Source organism: Poecile atricapillus, chromosome 10, assembly GCF_030490865.1.
Source record: "Poecile atricapillus isolate bPoeAtr1 chromosome 10, bPoeAtr1.hap1, whole genome shotgun sequence".
NCBI lineage: Eukaryota > Metazoa > Chordata > Aves > Passeriformes > Paridae > Poecile > Poecile atricapillus.
The window spans coordinates 14,290,875-14,304,869 of NC_081258.1; the positions used below are offsets into that span (position 1 = coordinate 14,290,875).

Below are 13,995 nucleotides of genomic sequence, written 5' to 3' on the forward strand. Positions count from 1 at the left end.
CCTTTCATTAACCCATTCATCTTGGTGTCCCACATTGTCCAGAAGTCCCTCTCCTTGACACAGCCCCCTGGGAGCAATTGGCTCCCCAGCCTGCCACTCCTGATACCACTCACCCCTGAGGCTGTCCATGCTGTCTGCCTGAGAACACACATGCAACACGGGATTACTCCTTAGCTTCTGCAGATGTATCAGAAATACCCACCCTGGACCATCACAACTAGAGGGCTGGGTGACACCCTCCTGGGGACTCTCTGGAGCAGATGGAATCCACTCTGCTTGGTTCTGAGGGTTACATGTGCTGGGCCTCAATTCTGCTCAGTAGAGGCAAAACCACCCTCTGGCTCCATCCCTTACTGTGCACATGACAAAAGAATCTTCTGGAGCTCTAAATACAACTGAAGGGGCATCCCAGGAAATGGGGCAAGGTCTGTGTCTCAGCATCTCACCTCCTGGTTGTCACTTGTACCTCTGGTGTCTCCCAGTGAAGGGAGCCATCATCAGGGATGTCACTTTATGGGGGACATGTCTGTTGCTTACCCTGAGATGTATGGACTAAGGTGAGTGGGCTGGGAAGCCCTCAATAAATAATTTTGGGACATGTAAAACCACCACAGACACGTGGGTGCCTCACACATTGGGACAGTCATCCTGGGGATACAGGACAGGGTCTACAGGAGGGAGCAGGACTGAAGGTCTCTACTGCCCAGCTGCTCTAAACCTCTTCCCTTAAATATTCCCCAATATCACCCTGGACCTAATACAGGTGCCCCAGAAAGTCCTTTCCAAGACATTTACCAACAACCTCAGTGCCTTGCTGCACCTTCAATGACAAGCCCAGGGGCAGCAAATTGACATGAGAAATTCCCCCACAGCCACAGGTCACCCTGCCACATCCTGGTTCCCAGTGTCACACCCCTGAACCTCTCGTCAGGCACTGCTGCATTACCCAGTGGGGGACCCACATTGCTGGATGCTGAAACATCAGCTAGCTTTTTAGGGCTCAATTCTTCATTTCTAGGAAGAAAAATCCCCTTTTTTCTAGCTAAGGGCCCCAGCAGCACCCACAATGCCACCCCGTGCACCCGAGGGTGGCACAGAGGGTTCCCCCCATCGGACACCCTCCTTGTGCACCCCTGGAGATGCTCAGTGTGATCCAGCCCCCTCCATCCCTTCCCCCATCCCTTTTGTTGGATGCCAGTGCTGCTCGCTCCCTTAACCTATATCTGGGGGGCAAGGCTGCCCCCCCGTGCTGCCAGTGTGCCCTTTTCCCGGCGGGCAGCTCCAGCGCCGGGCAAACCTCCCGGCAAGAAGTCTCATAACTTCTGCTCTATTTATTCGTGCGGCAGCTGCCGCCTGCGATGGAGGCGCGGGGAGGGGGAGCACCGCCCCTTCCCCACCCGGGGTTTCCTCCTTACATGTGAATATGGGGCACTCGATGAGCTGCACCAGCTTGTCCACCTCGGTGAGGAAATCCACGGTGACCTCCAGATCCCCGCTGGATGTGGCTGCTAAGGATGTTACCTTGGGAAAAGGTGGCCTGGCAGCAGCAGATGGCTCGTGCAGGTGATGCCTGCTGCAGACCACGGCTTTGCCAAAGCCTCCCTGCATCCACAGCTCCTGTGGGATGCGAGCGGGCAGGGAACGTGCAGGGCTTGCACGCAGGCAGGGCTGAAAGATCTGTAGGGTGGCCAAGGGATGACGGAGAGAGACAGATGAGCAGGCAGGTATAGGGGAAGAGGCAGGCTGCCCAAAAAGCTCAGAGCAGGCAGGATGAGTGTTCAAGGGAGGATGCTTGCTTTTACCCTCCTGATCCACAGGGATGGTGTGTCTCCCAGAAGGAGTGCTGGTGTGCACTGGGAAGGGAAGTTGAGCATATTATTGAGCTTCTTCGCCTGGAAAACTACTCAGGGAGGCTTGGGGTTAGCTGGCACATGAAAATAATCATTCTGCTGCAGGCAGATGGTGAGCTCACTGGGGATTGTGCCGTGCTGGGCACTGCCTGCTCCTCACCCGGCCAGGAGGCCAAAACCTTCATCTTCCTGTGAGGAAGGGGAGCCTCCCCTCCTGGGCAGGGGAAGGTCAAGGCTCAGTCAGTGCACGCCTTCCTCTCCTTTCACCACAAAAAAAGGGATGACACCAGGGGAAGGGAGCTGGCACATACCCAGCACAGGCTGCCCTGCCCTGGTAATGATGGGCTGCAGGCAGGAGGCTGGGCTGGCCTGCAGGGTGACCTTGGATGCCACAGAGGGACCAAGGCCAGCTCAGGCCCCACCCTGTCAGAAAATCCCCAAAGGATACAATTTCTGGATGAGGTCGTAGGCATGCTTATAGTTCTGGGTAAGGAAGCAGAGGGACACGGTCGTCACAGGGTTGTGACACCAGGATCGGTACAGGCAGCAGAAGAGGTTACGGCTTTCCTGGGGAGAGAGAGAACCATTGGGGTTTGGTCACCACTGAGAGCACAGACATGGCATAGAGAGCCCCAGGTACCCAACACCAACCTGCCAGGCTGGCAAGTGCCACCAAAACATAAAGGGGTGTTCCTGGACCCACCAAGTCCACCTGGCACTGGCATCAGCCTCAGCCTCAAGAGATCAGGTGGGCTTTGGGGTGACAGCAGGACAATGTGGCCCTCAGGGATCCTGCATCCACCACAGGATGAGGGGCTGGAGGACAATGCTGTCCCACCCAAGGGGACACCCCTGCATCACTGGTTTTCAGCAGGAGAAGGAGGAGGAGAAATCTTCCTCCTCTCCTTCCTTGGGTGTCACTGGTGCTGGTGGCAGCTGCTCAGAAAATCCTGTGGGCATGCTCCTGGGAGGGACAGTTGAGGGACTGCAGGACTCTCCTCCTGCTGTCACCTGGCCCATGGCCCATGGGGGAGCAGATGGAGGGAGGCAGCAGCTGCTTGAGGGCTCAGTAAGCTCATTCCCATTCCAGGGAGAAAAGCAAGAGTTGGGCACATCCTCCAAGCTCATCCTCAGCTCCTGAAGGGTGAATGAATAAAGAAGCTGCCCAAACTCCAACTCTGGGACCTACCAGGCAGGGAATGAGCAGCAAGACACACTCCCAGGTGGCTGCCAGGTCTCCATCACCCCCATTATGTCCCCTCCCGCTGCTAAGCCTGCTCCTGCTGTCCATACCGGGGTCTTCAGGTCCTTCAGTTGGTTTCTCAGCTGGAAGAGTTCGGAGGATGTCAACAGGATGGTATTGAGGGTGTGGACCATGGTAGAGGCGAATTTGAGGTCCTCCTCCCTAAGCAGTATGTCTGCCATGGAGTGAAAGATGTTCTCTGCATTCAGAAGTAGACAAAGCTGCCTGTGTATCACAGAGGAAAGAAACCAGGGGGGAAGGACAGTTAATGAGCACAGTCAATACTCTGATGTGAGCCCACCTCTCCAGAGAGGACCAGGGAGGAGACCTGGATGCATCAGAGGTTGGGTGAGTTTGGTGGCACCAGAAGGGAGATGCTATGGGGCAGTACCAGGCTCTGCATTTGGAGGATGCAGTTATTCACACCAGGACAAGAACAAAAAACCATAGCTGGGCTAAGACATGCCCCTGGTCATACTGCTTTGTGACCTTGCTGGCACCCACTACTATGGCTTGTGCCACTTCAAACCTTCCCATGACCTCTCTCAGGAGGTTTCAGTGTCGCTTTCCAGGCTGACCAGTGTAGTGAGTGTGCAGCAGCACCACTGCAGATGGCATGTGATGGCCCAGTCAGACCACTATGCCACTGACACTGAGGAACATCCCAGTGAGTGCAGCAAGCGGGGCGAAGAAATTCCTCCTGGCATTGTGCAACCCGGCAGCCCTGCAGCCAGAGCCTGCTCTTTGAACTCCTCCATGCTCCAGCTGCCATGAGATCCGGTGCTGAGTGGCTCCAGAGATACAGCTGGTGAAGCTGGAAGATGTTTTTGCTCCACTGGATATCCTACCAGCAGTGCTCTCCCCAAAACAGTGTAAGCAGCACTGTGGCCCACGCTGATCTGCCTGGCTGGGTCACAGCAGGAATGTCCTGCTTAACAAATCTTGTGGCATTCCCAAGATTTTCAACATTTTTTAGCCCAGAAACAAAAAAAAAAACCACATTAGATTTTTTTTTCCTCCCACATTTGTTTGGATTTGGGGATTTCCTGTTTTTCTCCAGGCTCTTGCCTTCCTGGGCAGTTTGTCTGAGGACACCTGAAATGCTGCCCAGCTCCAGCTCAGATCCCCAGCGTGGGGACTGGAGAGACACAGGAAAGCTCACCTGGCTTCCCAGCATCCCAGCTTCTTCTGAAACTGGGATGGTCCCTGGCTCACCACATTTCCCCATGGCCTGATATGGAACTGAACCTTGACCCAAGGCATCCCCCAGAGCAACTCTGCTTTCCCCCAGCTCCTACCAAACACAATTCCCCACCAGATAATCTTAGCTGGATTCAGATTTCCCCCTGGAGGCATCTCTCAGAGGATTAAGAGGCAAAACAAGGAGCAGCTGCTTGGGATGCTGGGTGGGAGGTGTCCACTAGCTGCCAGGTTTAGCTGGGAGGTAGGAAGTACACCTGAACCTCCCCTGCCTGGAAGTCATGTTTTCACCTCCTGGGGTAAGGAGGAGGAAGGATGTGAGTTTCCAGCCCCTGTTCCTGTGAGGACAGACCAGAGGAAGACTATTTGGCTATAGTTAGACTCTAAAGCCTGTACCCTAAAGCCTGGTGGTTTAGGGACGCAGGAGGAGAAACATACCTTCCCTCCTCAAGACGTGGAGGAAGAAACCCCCCATCTTCCTCCCACCTCTTCATCCTGCCAGATAATCCCTTCCCTCCTCACCCAGCCCTGGCTGCTCTCCATCGGCAGCTCCCGCATCCCGCGTGGCTGCTGCCGGACAATGAGATGCTCTGTGCGGGATTTTATGTAACCCAACCCGGCGATCGCCCTGGACCCCGCTAAAATGGAACGGGCCGTGATAAATAAGCTCATTTATCCCAATTATTCTTACGTAACCAGCTGCATTCATGGGGATGAAAACGCTTCCCTGATTTCTCGCTGCTTGGACGCGGGCTGGCTGGAGGAGGGAGAGTGGTGGGAAAGTGAGGCATGGAGGGAGGAAAGGGGAAGGCAGAGGCTTTTAGTCCAGCCTGATGGAGCCAAAAGCAAATCAATAGCTCAGCATTGCAGGCAGGATCCAGTCACTGCCAGCTGCAGCAAAGCAAGCCCAGACTGGGTAGCACCAAGCCCAGGCTCCATGCTACCCTTCTCCAGCAAGGGACGATAACTGGATGCTCCATCCTTGCCAAGCTTCCTCCAGCAGCCATGCTGGGCACTTGAACCATGAAGTGGGATGCCCAAAGAAGGGATGGGTTCTCCAGGGACAAACACTGAGATAGTTTTAGTCTCAACAGTGAAGTGGTTGGTGCGCCAGTACAGCTGGGACTGGCTGGTGGGGAGCCGGTGTTTTACACCTTCCAGGCAAGAAGACTATAGCAAGAGCTTATACAAGAAAAACAGTGTCAGGGAGCATTGAGGGCAATTTGGTGACCTCCAAAGCTCCCCCATGACAAAAAGGATGTGTTTCAGCTTCTTCCTCTGCCAGTCCTCCATGGAAAAGGAAGGCTCTTGCTTTCCATAAATAGGAGCTCTGCCATTTGGCTGGTGAACACTGTGCTTGCAGTGAGAAGGGGGCTGAATATCAGCTGCTTTCTAATTTCAGGACTGGTTTTGGTTAGTAGGGAGGGGTAAGGATTCTCCCCGCTTCCTTTAAGTGGCATTGGGGAACTGGAAACTCTGGGGGTGTTAGAAAAGTGTGTGGAGACTATCCCTCTGCTTCAAAGCTGTGTCACCTCACAAGGATGCTGTCCTGCTTGGGCACCGGCCCCTCAAGCTGCCCCCAGGTTCTCTGGGATCCACCAGCAGAATGAGATTGCCAGTGCACAGCATCCTCCTATGGCACTGGCAGAAACCTCAAACTTCCCTCCATGAAGCCCCTTGGCTGGCATATCCCAAAAGCAGTCCCCAGAGGAGGGGACAACTGGCTGGTCCTGCAGCTGCTGGCCTCCGTGACAGGAGCCAGCAGCTGAGCCCAACTGCCAGCACCAGGCGGCTGCTGGTGGGGTGAGAGGGTCCCCAGGAGCTCATTCCCTGGGAGGCTTTGATGGCATGAGGGGAACGCCAGGCTGGCTGGGAGGAGGCAGGGAAAGGGACTGAACAGAGGACAGGTGGCTTCAACTCAGATACCAGCTGAGTGGCTGTGGAAGAGAACAGGGCAGAGGGGACAGAGAGTATGAGCCATACCCCTTGTATGTACACACCATAAATATATCCTGGATATATACATCCCATAAATAAGTGTGTATATATATACATACACCCCTTAAATATATATATCTCCCCATACATACACGATGTGATGATGGAAGGAACTGGCTAATCTCCCGAGGCATCATTTCAGTAAGATGTCTCTCCCTGCATCCCTGTGGGTGATGTGCATCCCCTTGCCCATGGGGAGCCAGAGAGTCCCCAAGGATCTCCTGGCATGGAAAAAGAGGGCAAGAAGTGTCCCCAGGGAGACACAAGCAGCAGAGCATCATGGCACATATTGGTAATGTTACACAGCTGGCAGTGCAGGCACATGGCGATAATGAAATGTGGTATTCAGGCCATTAAAATTTAACTTCTTAAATTAAAAGGGTTATTCAAGCCTTCCTGATGGAGCCAAGAAATATGGCTGCAGGCAGATGGGAGGCAGCATCCACCTGCAGCATGACAATGGGGGACACCTTGAGCAACCGTGGGGCTCCCAAGGGACCCAGCACATCACCTCCAGCCCCCGCTGCAGTCACAGGACCCTGCCCGCTCCCATTGCCCACAGGACTCCTCAACAACACAAGGCTGGCCAATGGAAGAGCCACAGAGGTCACCACAAGCTTTGCGTGCCCATGTCACCCTGGGGTCCCCCTGTGTCTCTGATGTGGCAGCCACCAAATTGCCAGCACAGCAGTGTCAATCACAATGAATTCCCATCACGCAAATGGTTGGTGGAGTGGGATGAGGTATGGGAACAAGTGGAACAGGGATTGTAAAGGGGCAGGGAGCTGCTGCAGGGCAGTGCACTGGAGTCCAGAGGATGTTGGCGAGATGGGGTGGCTTTAGAGCCACATCTCCAATTAAGGACAAGCCCCGGCGTCCCTCCCAGCCCTCTTGCTTTGACAACTCGATGCCTGGAAACCGGCTAATCTAAACATCATCATTTCAGGGAGCTGTCAGAGTTCCCATCCTGCCCGCTCGTCCCTTTAACCCCTTCAGCCCATCTGCTGCCCTGAGCCACCATGCAGGAACAGGGTGGCAGAGGCTCAGGACAGACTTGCTCGAAGAGGGTGAACATTTGTTTTTCCCTAAAATCTAAAAAAAGTAAGATGAGATCCAGTCTCACTGCAAAACCATCTCCTCCTCTGGGATCTGTGGGGTGCCTGGGGGAACACTGGTCCTGTCCTGTTGCCTGGCCATGCTGAGCACCATCCCGCTGTGTTCAATTAAGCAGGTGCTTCTTCATTAAGCACCAGTGATTTGCTTTATTAGCTCTGGGCTAATAGACATGGGGCCCCAGCAGGGAGAGGATCATGTCTTGTCCCACTTCCAGCAACTGGGACAGAGCCTGAGCTGTGGAAGGAGCTGGCTGAGGTCTGGGAGTGATGCTCTGAGGGGTTCTGCTCCACTTTTCTGCTCATGGTTCTCAAAAAAACTTCCACAGCTGTGAGGGCAGAGCCCCATCATACTTCCTCCCAACCCTCCTCTTCCTCTGCTCCCTTCCTCTCTCCTCCCAAAGGCTTTCCCCCACCCTTCCTCCACACCCCAGGCTCCCCAGCAGATGTCCTGGCTTAACCCACCTAACTAGGGAATCCACAGCTTCTGTGATACCCACTGCCCATCCCCATCCCCCTGAAATTCTCGGGCCAGGAAAAGCAGCATCCCCAGCCTGGCCCAGCAGCTGGGATCCTTTAGGAATTTGCAGAGGAAGCATAGATAAAATTAGGATTGGAAGGGGCGAAGGAAGCAAGTGGGGAAGGCAGGAGGATGTCATTGTCCCATCCTTTCCCTCCATATTAGCAAAGAAAATCCCAGTCCTACATTTTAACCACCCCCCCCCCCCTTTCTGAATCCAGGCTCCAGAGCTGCTCCTCTGGGCAAGGGAAACCATGGCAACTCCAGCAGCTCCTGCTTTACAAAATTCATAGCATTTTATGTAAGGGATTTGAAGGGTTTTAAGGTTTAGGAGCAGGGGAGCTCCTTCTGCAGGAGGCAGGTCTGGGGAGGATAAGGATCCTCAACAGCTTCGGTTTCTTGGAATGGTTATCAAGCTCCCCGGGGAAACTCAGCAAAAGCTGCAGACCAGAGATGTGCACATCCTGGGAGGAGATGTGTGGATCTGGGAAGGAGATGTGTGGATTCTGGGAGGAGATGTGTAGATCTCGGAAAGCTGGAGGAGACAAGCCCTGCGATGCCTTGAAAAGGGAAAGGTGCAGAGTGTTTTACAGCAAACAAGAAAACCCTCCCACGGAGCGTCTGCTTGGCAGCAGCCGTCAGTGTGACAACTGCCGAAGGAGCCGCGATGCCAGCTCAGCGCTGGGCTGCAGCCGCCTCAACGTAAGGCGCTCCCCAGGCATCCCTGGGGATCCCCAGAGCAACCAAGATGGATGCCTGAGAGGAATACAGCTCAAATGTGCATTAGTATTTCAGACCAGCTTCAACTGGTGAAACAGCACCTTGATCCTGCAGAGCCTCTGCCCATGGTTTCTGCTCCTCCTGATGCTCTCCCTGGACATCAAGGCCACTGGGAGGTCCCTGTCCTGGCTGGCAGGATGGCTTCCCTATTGGCCACTAAAGCTGACAGCCCAGCCTGAAGCTGGGCACATCTACCCTGACTTGTGATGAACCCAGCCTTGTTCCCACCTTGGACATGCCTGGAGAACAGTGTCCTTCAACGAGATCACCTTGAGTTCTCCAAGCAGATATCCAACACCTCTGGACATTTTTATGATCAGTGAGATACCCTCAGCTCTGTACCAAACAGGAGAGGGAAACAGTGCTGTAGCAAGGAGGAGTAATATCCTTTGGAATTGGCCAGAAGGTAAAAGACAACTAAATCTGGAAACCTGATGGGCCACTCAGCCCAAGGTATGGCCCAACTTTTAGCATAACACGGACGACGTGACAGCTCCTCCAAGGCGAAGCCCGCTAGACACAACCAGTACCAGTCTCCAGCTGCTAAAGCTGGTGTGTGCCAGGAGTTTCTTGAGGAAACTTTATAGTGACTTATGGATAAAGCTATCCTGCCCATAGAATTCTGGAATGGTTTGGCTTGGAAGGGACCTTAACAGCTATCTCATTTCAACCCTCCTTGCTCCAACCCCCATCCAACCTGGCCTTGAGCACCTGCACTGATGAGTCACTGATGACCTGCAAAGCCTACAAAATCCTGTAGGAACATCTGACCATCTACAAAAGGCTCATCTGAAAAACAGGCAAACCTCCCCCTCCAAACACTCCAGGAAAGCAAAAAATTACCTCCCTGAAGCCAAACTTGCCAGTGACTCGATGGCAAAATAGATGGCAAATGCAAGTCTTGCCCTGGGCTCTTGGGGCTTCAAGCCCCAGGCAAAAGGCACCAGCAGCAGCATTAGAGCACGTGCCTGGCTCCAACCACTAGCCCAGCTGAGAGGAACAACTCATGTTCATCTGAGCCCTCCAGAACCTGTTCCCAGAGGGGCACTTACATTGGGCACTGATGCTTTCAGGCAAGCTCTGTTTGGAAGAGGAGGAAGGGTAGGGGCTGGTTTGGGAGTGAGGGAAAACAGTAGAGCAGCAGCAGATCCTTCCTTCGAGACGTCCGCTTCCCTTTCAGGCTGACAGCTGTGGCCTAATTTTCAAGAAAACTGACAAGCGCCTTATTTCTCCCCCTATAATTTCTCATCACTGCAAATAAAATAGGTTAAAGGAGTGGGTGCAAAGCTGTGGCAACAAGAGCTGGGAGAGGCTGATCCTGTTCAGGGCGTGCACAGCTTGTACAAAGATGGGAGCTGTGGTCCTTGCTCACCCTTCCCCATCACTTTGCTTTAAGATGAAGAAATAAAAGTGCTTTTGTTTCTAAAAGCATGGCCAGGGAGCAGGTTGCTGCTCTTGAGGTGGATGAGCCTTTGGATCCCCATGTAGGGAAGGCAAACTTTGGGGAAAATGGTCCTGCTGGCTATCTCCAGACCTCTGAAAGCAGAAGGATAGACTATGGCAGGAATACACTCTGTGTTTGAGGGTGAAACTTTCCAGAAGGAAGAAAAGAAGGGACTGGGAAGAGGTGGCAGTGTCCCATGGCTCAGGGATAAGCGTACCCTGGGGTGGAAAGTGAAGCGGCCTTGTCTCTTCTGCCAACAACTCAAGCACATCCTGGAGCTCAGGGAAGGAGGTGCCTGTAATTCAGTGAGCCCTGCTGCATTTCCTACTCAAGTATCGCCTGAAAAAATACCCCATTTATGCCATGGTTTAGTCACCCCAGGTGCTATTTCAGCTTTAGTGCAGGCTTGCCTCCATGCCCACTGCCTCTCAGCACTGCATTGGATCACAACGCTTGCACTGCTTTCTGAGCCAGGATCCCTGGAGAGATCCCAAGGAGGGACACAGCCTGAGGAGCCTTGCTCCCTCAAACCCTCCAAGGCCCATAGATGAATGAGAGGAGAGCAGATGGATGCTCCCTGCCCTGCCAGGACCCTAAGAAAGCACCCAGTGCTATGAGGGTACCAGCTCCAGGTGTAGCTGAATGCGAAGAGCATTTCATACACAAAGGGAAAAAGCCCTGAATGGCAGGAACTTCAACCAAGGTGGCTTTTGCACAGCTCTATGCTTTCAGTGAGAAGTTGAAGATGTCCCACCCAGAGATATCTCATCTGAGGACATCCCATCCTAGGAGCAGAGTGCCCAGCTGGACCCACTGGCTGAGATGAGCTATTCTCAGTTTTTAACTGAGTGTGCCCTGCGCTTGGGGGATAACTGAGCAAGATCCCCTGGAAGACAGGTAGAGGAAAAACACTGTAAGTCAGCCTGATTTCCTGTTCTGGCTCTTCCCTCTACGAAGTTGAATAAACTGAGTTGTCACAGCTGCAGAGCCAGAGAAGGAAGCACCATCATAACACCTGAGCCCAAACAAACAGGATCAGACAGGTTAAGCTGCTTTTCCATGATTAGGGTCCTCACTCCATCAGCCAGGCAAAGAAAATTTGGGAGACACTTCAGAAGCTGCTTGTTCTGAATCCCTGCTCTGCAGAACATGACAGTCAGCAAGCAGGGAAACTGTGGGCTCCTCTCCCCACTTGTCCAGTTCACTTTCTCCCTCCTTCCACAGCCTGCTTTTCCACAACATTCCTGCTGTGATCCTAGGGAAAGTGCTGGGAGGAAGCAGGTATCCCTACCTGGGGACCTGCCCTTTGAAGGAACTTGGCCATTTTGTGAGGATTTTCCTCTCCTACGCACATTTCCCCTTCCTCCCCTCCACCCTCTCACTGACCCAAATTAGTCCCAGCCTACGCCGGCAATGCCGCTCACATGTGGTTCCCATTTTTCTACAGGAAAACCCATCAAATCCTTCCAAGCAACTCCAAGTACACCTGGCCCTGGAGCAGCTTTGGTGGGTTAGCACAGCAAACTCATTTCCAGGACCTGGTGCACCCCAGCTCATCCAGCCCCAGCAGCTCAGTGGAGGCATGTTCTGTCCTTCCCTGGAGGTACAGCCCCAGAAGGGAGCTGGCCAGGGCTGGCCCAGCTCCTGCTCTCCCAGCAGGGATAATCCTCTGACAGGGCAACCAGACTCCTCCCTTGCAAAGGTCACGCTGTTGGTGACTGCTGGTGCATTGCGACTCCAGAGCCAACCTCTACCCTGGGGGAAGCTGGGTTTCCTCCCTCTTGATTCCTACTTCATGGGGCTGGGAGGGTATCAGAGTGTCCAGAGTGATGTCCCAGAGCCTCAGTGAATTAAAATCTCAATAAGCACATGCTCCTGTGGGCTTGTGGAGCCCACTTTGCAATGTAAAAGAGGAAATTTGAGAGCTGGGGGCTTTTGGAGGTACAGTGGGGTTGCTGGCTTCCTTCCAAAATCCCACAGGAGCCAGAGAAGAGCCTGGAGGGTGCTCACAGTGAAAGCCTGGAGCAGAGGGAGAATGAAGGAAAGCAGAGCCTATTTGCCACCAGATCACTGTAGCACTGCTCTGGATCTCCAGGCATGGGGTTTTACATGGCAAACTGGGGAGAGGAGGTTTTGGGTACAGAGAGAGTTAAAGGGAGGCACAGAGGAATGGGCTGGAGATGAGCAAGGAGAAGCCCACTGACCTCAGGGCATGTTCACCACCCTGCTCTATCACCCTGTGCCTGGCTGGGGCTTTGGATGGGAGGGAGTCCTTCTCTCTGCTTTGCAAATGGACAAAAAAAAAAGCAAACTAAGAAGCTTTCTCTGGTTCCTCCTCTCGGCGAGGCACGAGGAGGGGGATGGCGAGTGCACAGTTCGTTAAAGCCGGAGGGCAGGCGGCCAGCGAGCATCCTGGCAGGCAGAGCAGTGGATTTTCGCAGGCTCGCTGCCTCCTGACACAGAAGCTTCCCTTGTAGCACTCACAGCTGTTTGGATTTTACCCGAGTTCATATCACAGTTTATCAAAGAGGCTCCATTTTTTCCCCCCTTCTTTTTTTTTTGCACTTTGCTGAGTACAAGCCAAACGGTTCCCGCAAAAACAAACGCAGGTTTTGTTCTGCAATGCAGTGGCACGGAGGGTGGGAGAGAGGAAGAGGTGACACGTGTCCCCCCTCCAGTTCTGATTCACTTGTAGAGGGATTTTCAGGGCATGGGTTTGGCAATGGGAGCTGGAGGGGGCACAGTGGCTTCAGCACATCCAAAGGAAGGACCAGGAGTGGGTCCTGTATCCCAGCACTGGGTGCCTGCAGATCATCAGGAGGTATTGGGGTGTTTGGCCAAGGAAAACGTGTGTCCAGAAGAGCTCAAGAGCATCCAGGCTTGGGGAAGAGGAGGGTTTTGGTTAGCCCCAGCTCCTAAGCCCCTTCCATTGAGGGGCTGGGAAGTGAGGACAGCACAGCAGGGGGAAAGGACAAGGTTAGGGATGAGGTGGGAGCCAGGATGGGGCTGGGGGGACACTGGCTCACTGCAGTATAGAGGCATCCTGTGCTCATGGCACCCCCTTATTACCAAAACAAACACCCACTTGCTCCATACAGGATCCCCAGTGCATCCCTTGCTACCCAAACCTGTGGCTAAACCCCCATCCCACTCCCTCCTGACAGCCCTGCTCACTGGGATGCTGGCAGGCAGCCCTTCCCACTCTCCCAGACAGAGAGCACAGCCCTGGGAATGCCAGGCAGGCCAGTGAAAAGCGATTTCACATGCACCTCACTGCTGGCCTGCCAAGAGCATCAGATGGATGTCTGTGCTCCTCACTCCTCCAGCCCTCTGCTCACCTCCTCTGATTTCTCATCCTGGTTAGCAGATTCAAACTCACTTTGTGTCTTTTTCACTACTTTTTTTGGAGAAACTGGTGTTGTACAGTCAGCCACAGCCTCTCAGAGGCAGAAGAGCAATGTCATGCCCCAAAAGAGGGACTGGCCACCCCAGCCCCAAGGGCATCACGTACAGCCCTCCATGCACCCAGTATGACCTGCCAGTGTTTGTCCTCAGCTCTGCCTTCTTCGTTATCCAGCTCTCCACTGGCCTCATCCCAGCAGGGCTTTGAGATCTCAAGAACAGTCAGAATTTCCAGCCAGGTGAACTTTTCCCGTCTGCTGGAACTATAAATCTGTGGCCCCATCACGAGACTTGGGATTTTCCAGCTCTCCAGCTAATGCCATAAATCGGCTGAACAACCTTATATGCTCCAGCCTATGTCTTCCAGAGTGAATGGAGAAGCAGCCAGGCCCCCTGGCCAGCCCCCACAGGGTTCAAGAATACCCCCAAAGGCCAAGGACCATCTC

At 53.7% G+C, this 13,995-nt stretch overlaps 1 protein-coding gene across 1 annotated transcript in view; it reads right to left on the minus strand.

Moving 5' to 3' along the window:
* Nucleotides 1-13,995, minus strand: part of VAC14 (VAC14 component of PIKFYVE complex) — a 57,706-nt gene that overhangs the window by 2,696 nt on the left and 41,015 nt on the right. The window contains exons 15-17 of the mRNA XM_058845987.1: nucleotides 3,144-3,318; nucleotides 2,299-2,417; nucleotides 1,416-1,495 (exon numbers count right to left, since the gene is read on the minus strand). Of these exons, the coding sequence (XP_058701970.1) occupies nucleotides 1,416-1,495; nucleotides 2,299-2,417; nucleotides 3,144-3,318 (374 nt within the window). The remainder of the gene's footprint in view (nucleotides 1-1,415; nucleotides 1,496-2,298; nucleotides 2,418-3,143; nucleotides 3,319-13,995) is intronic.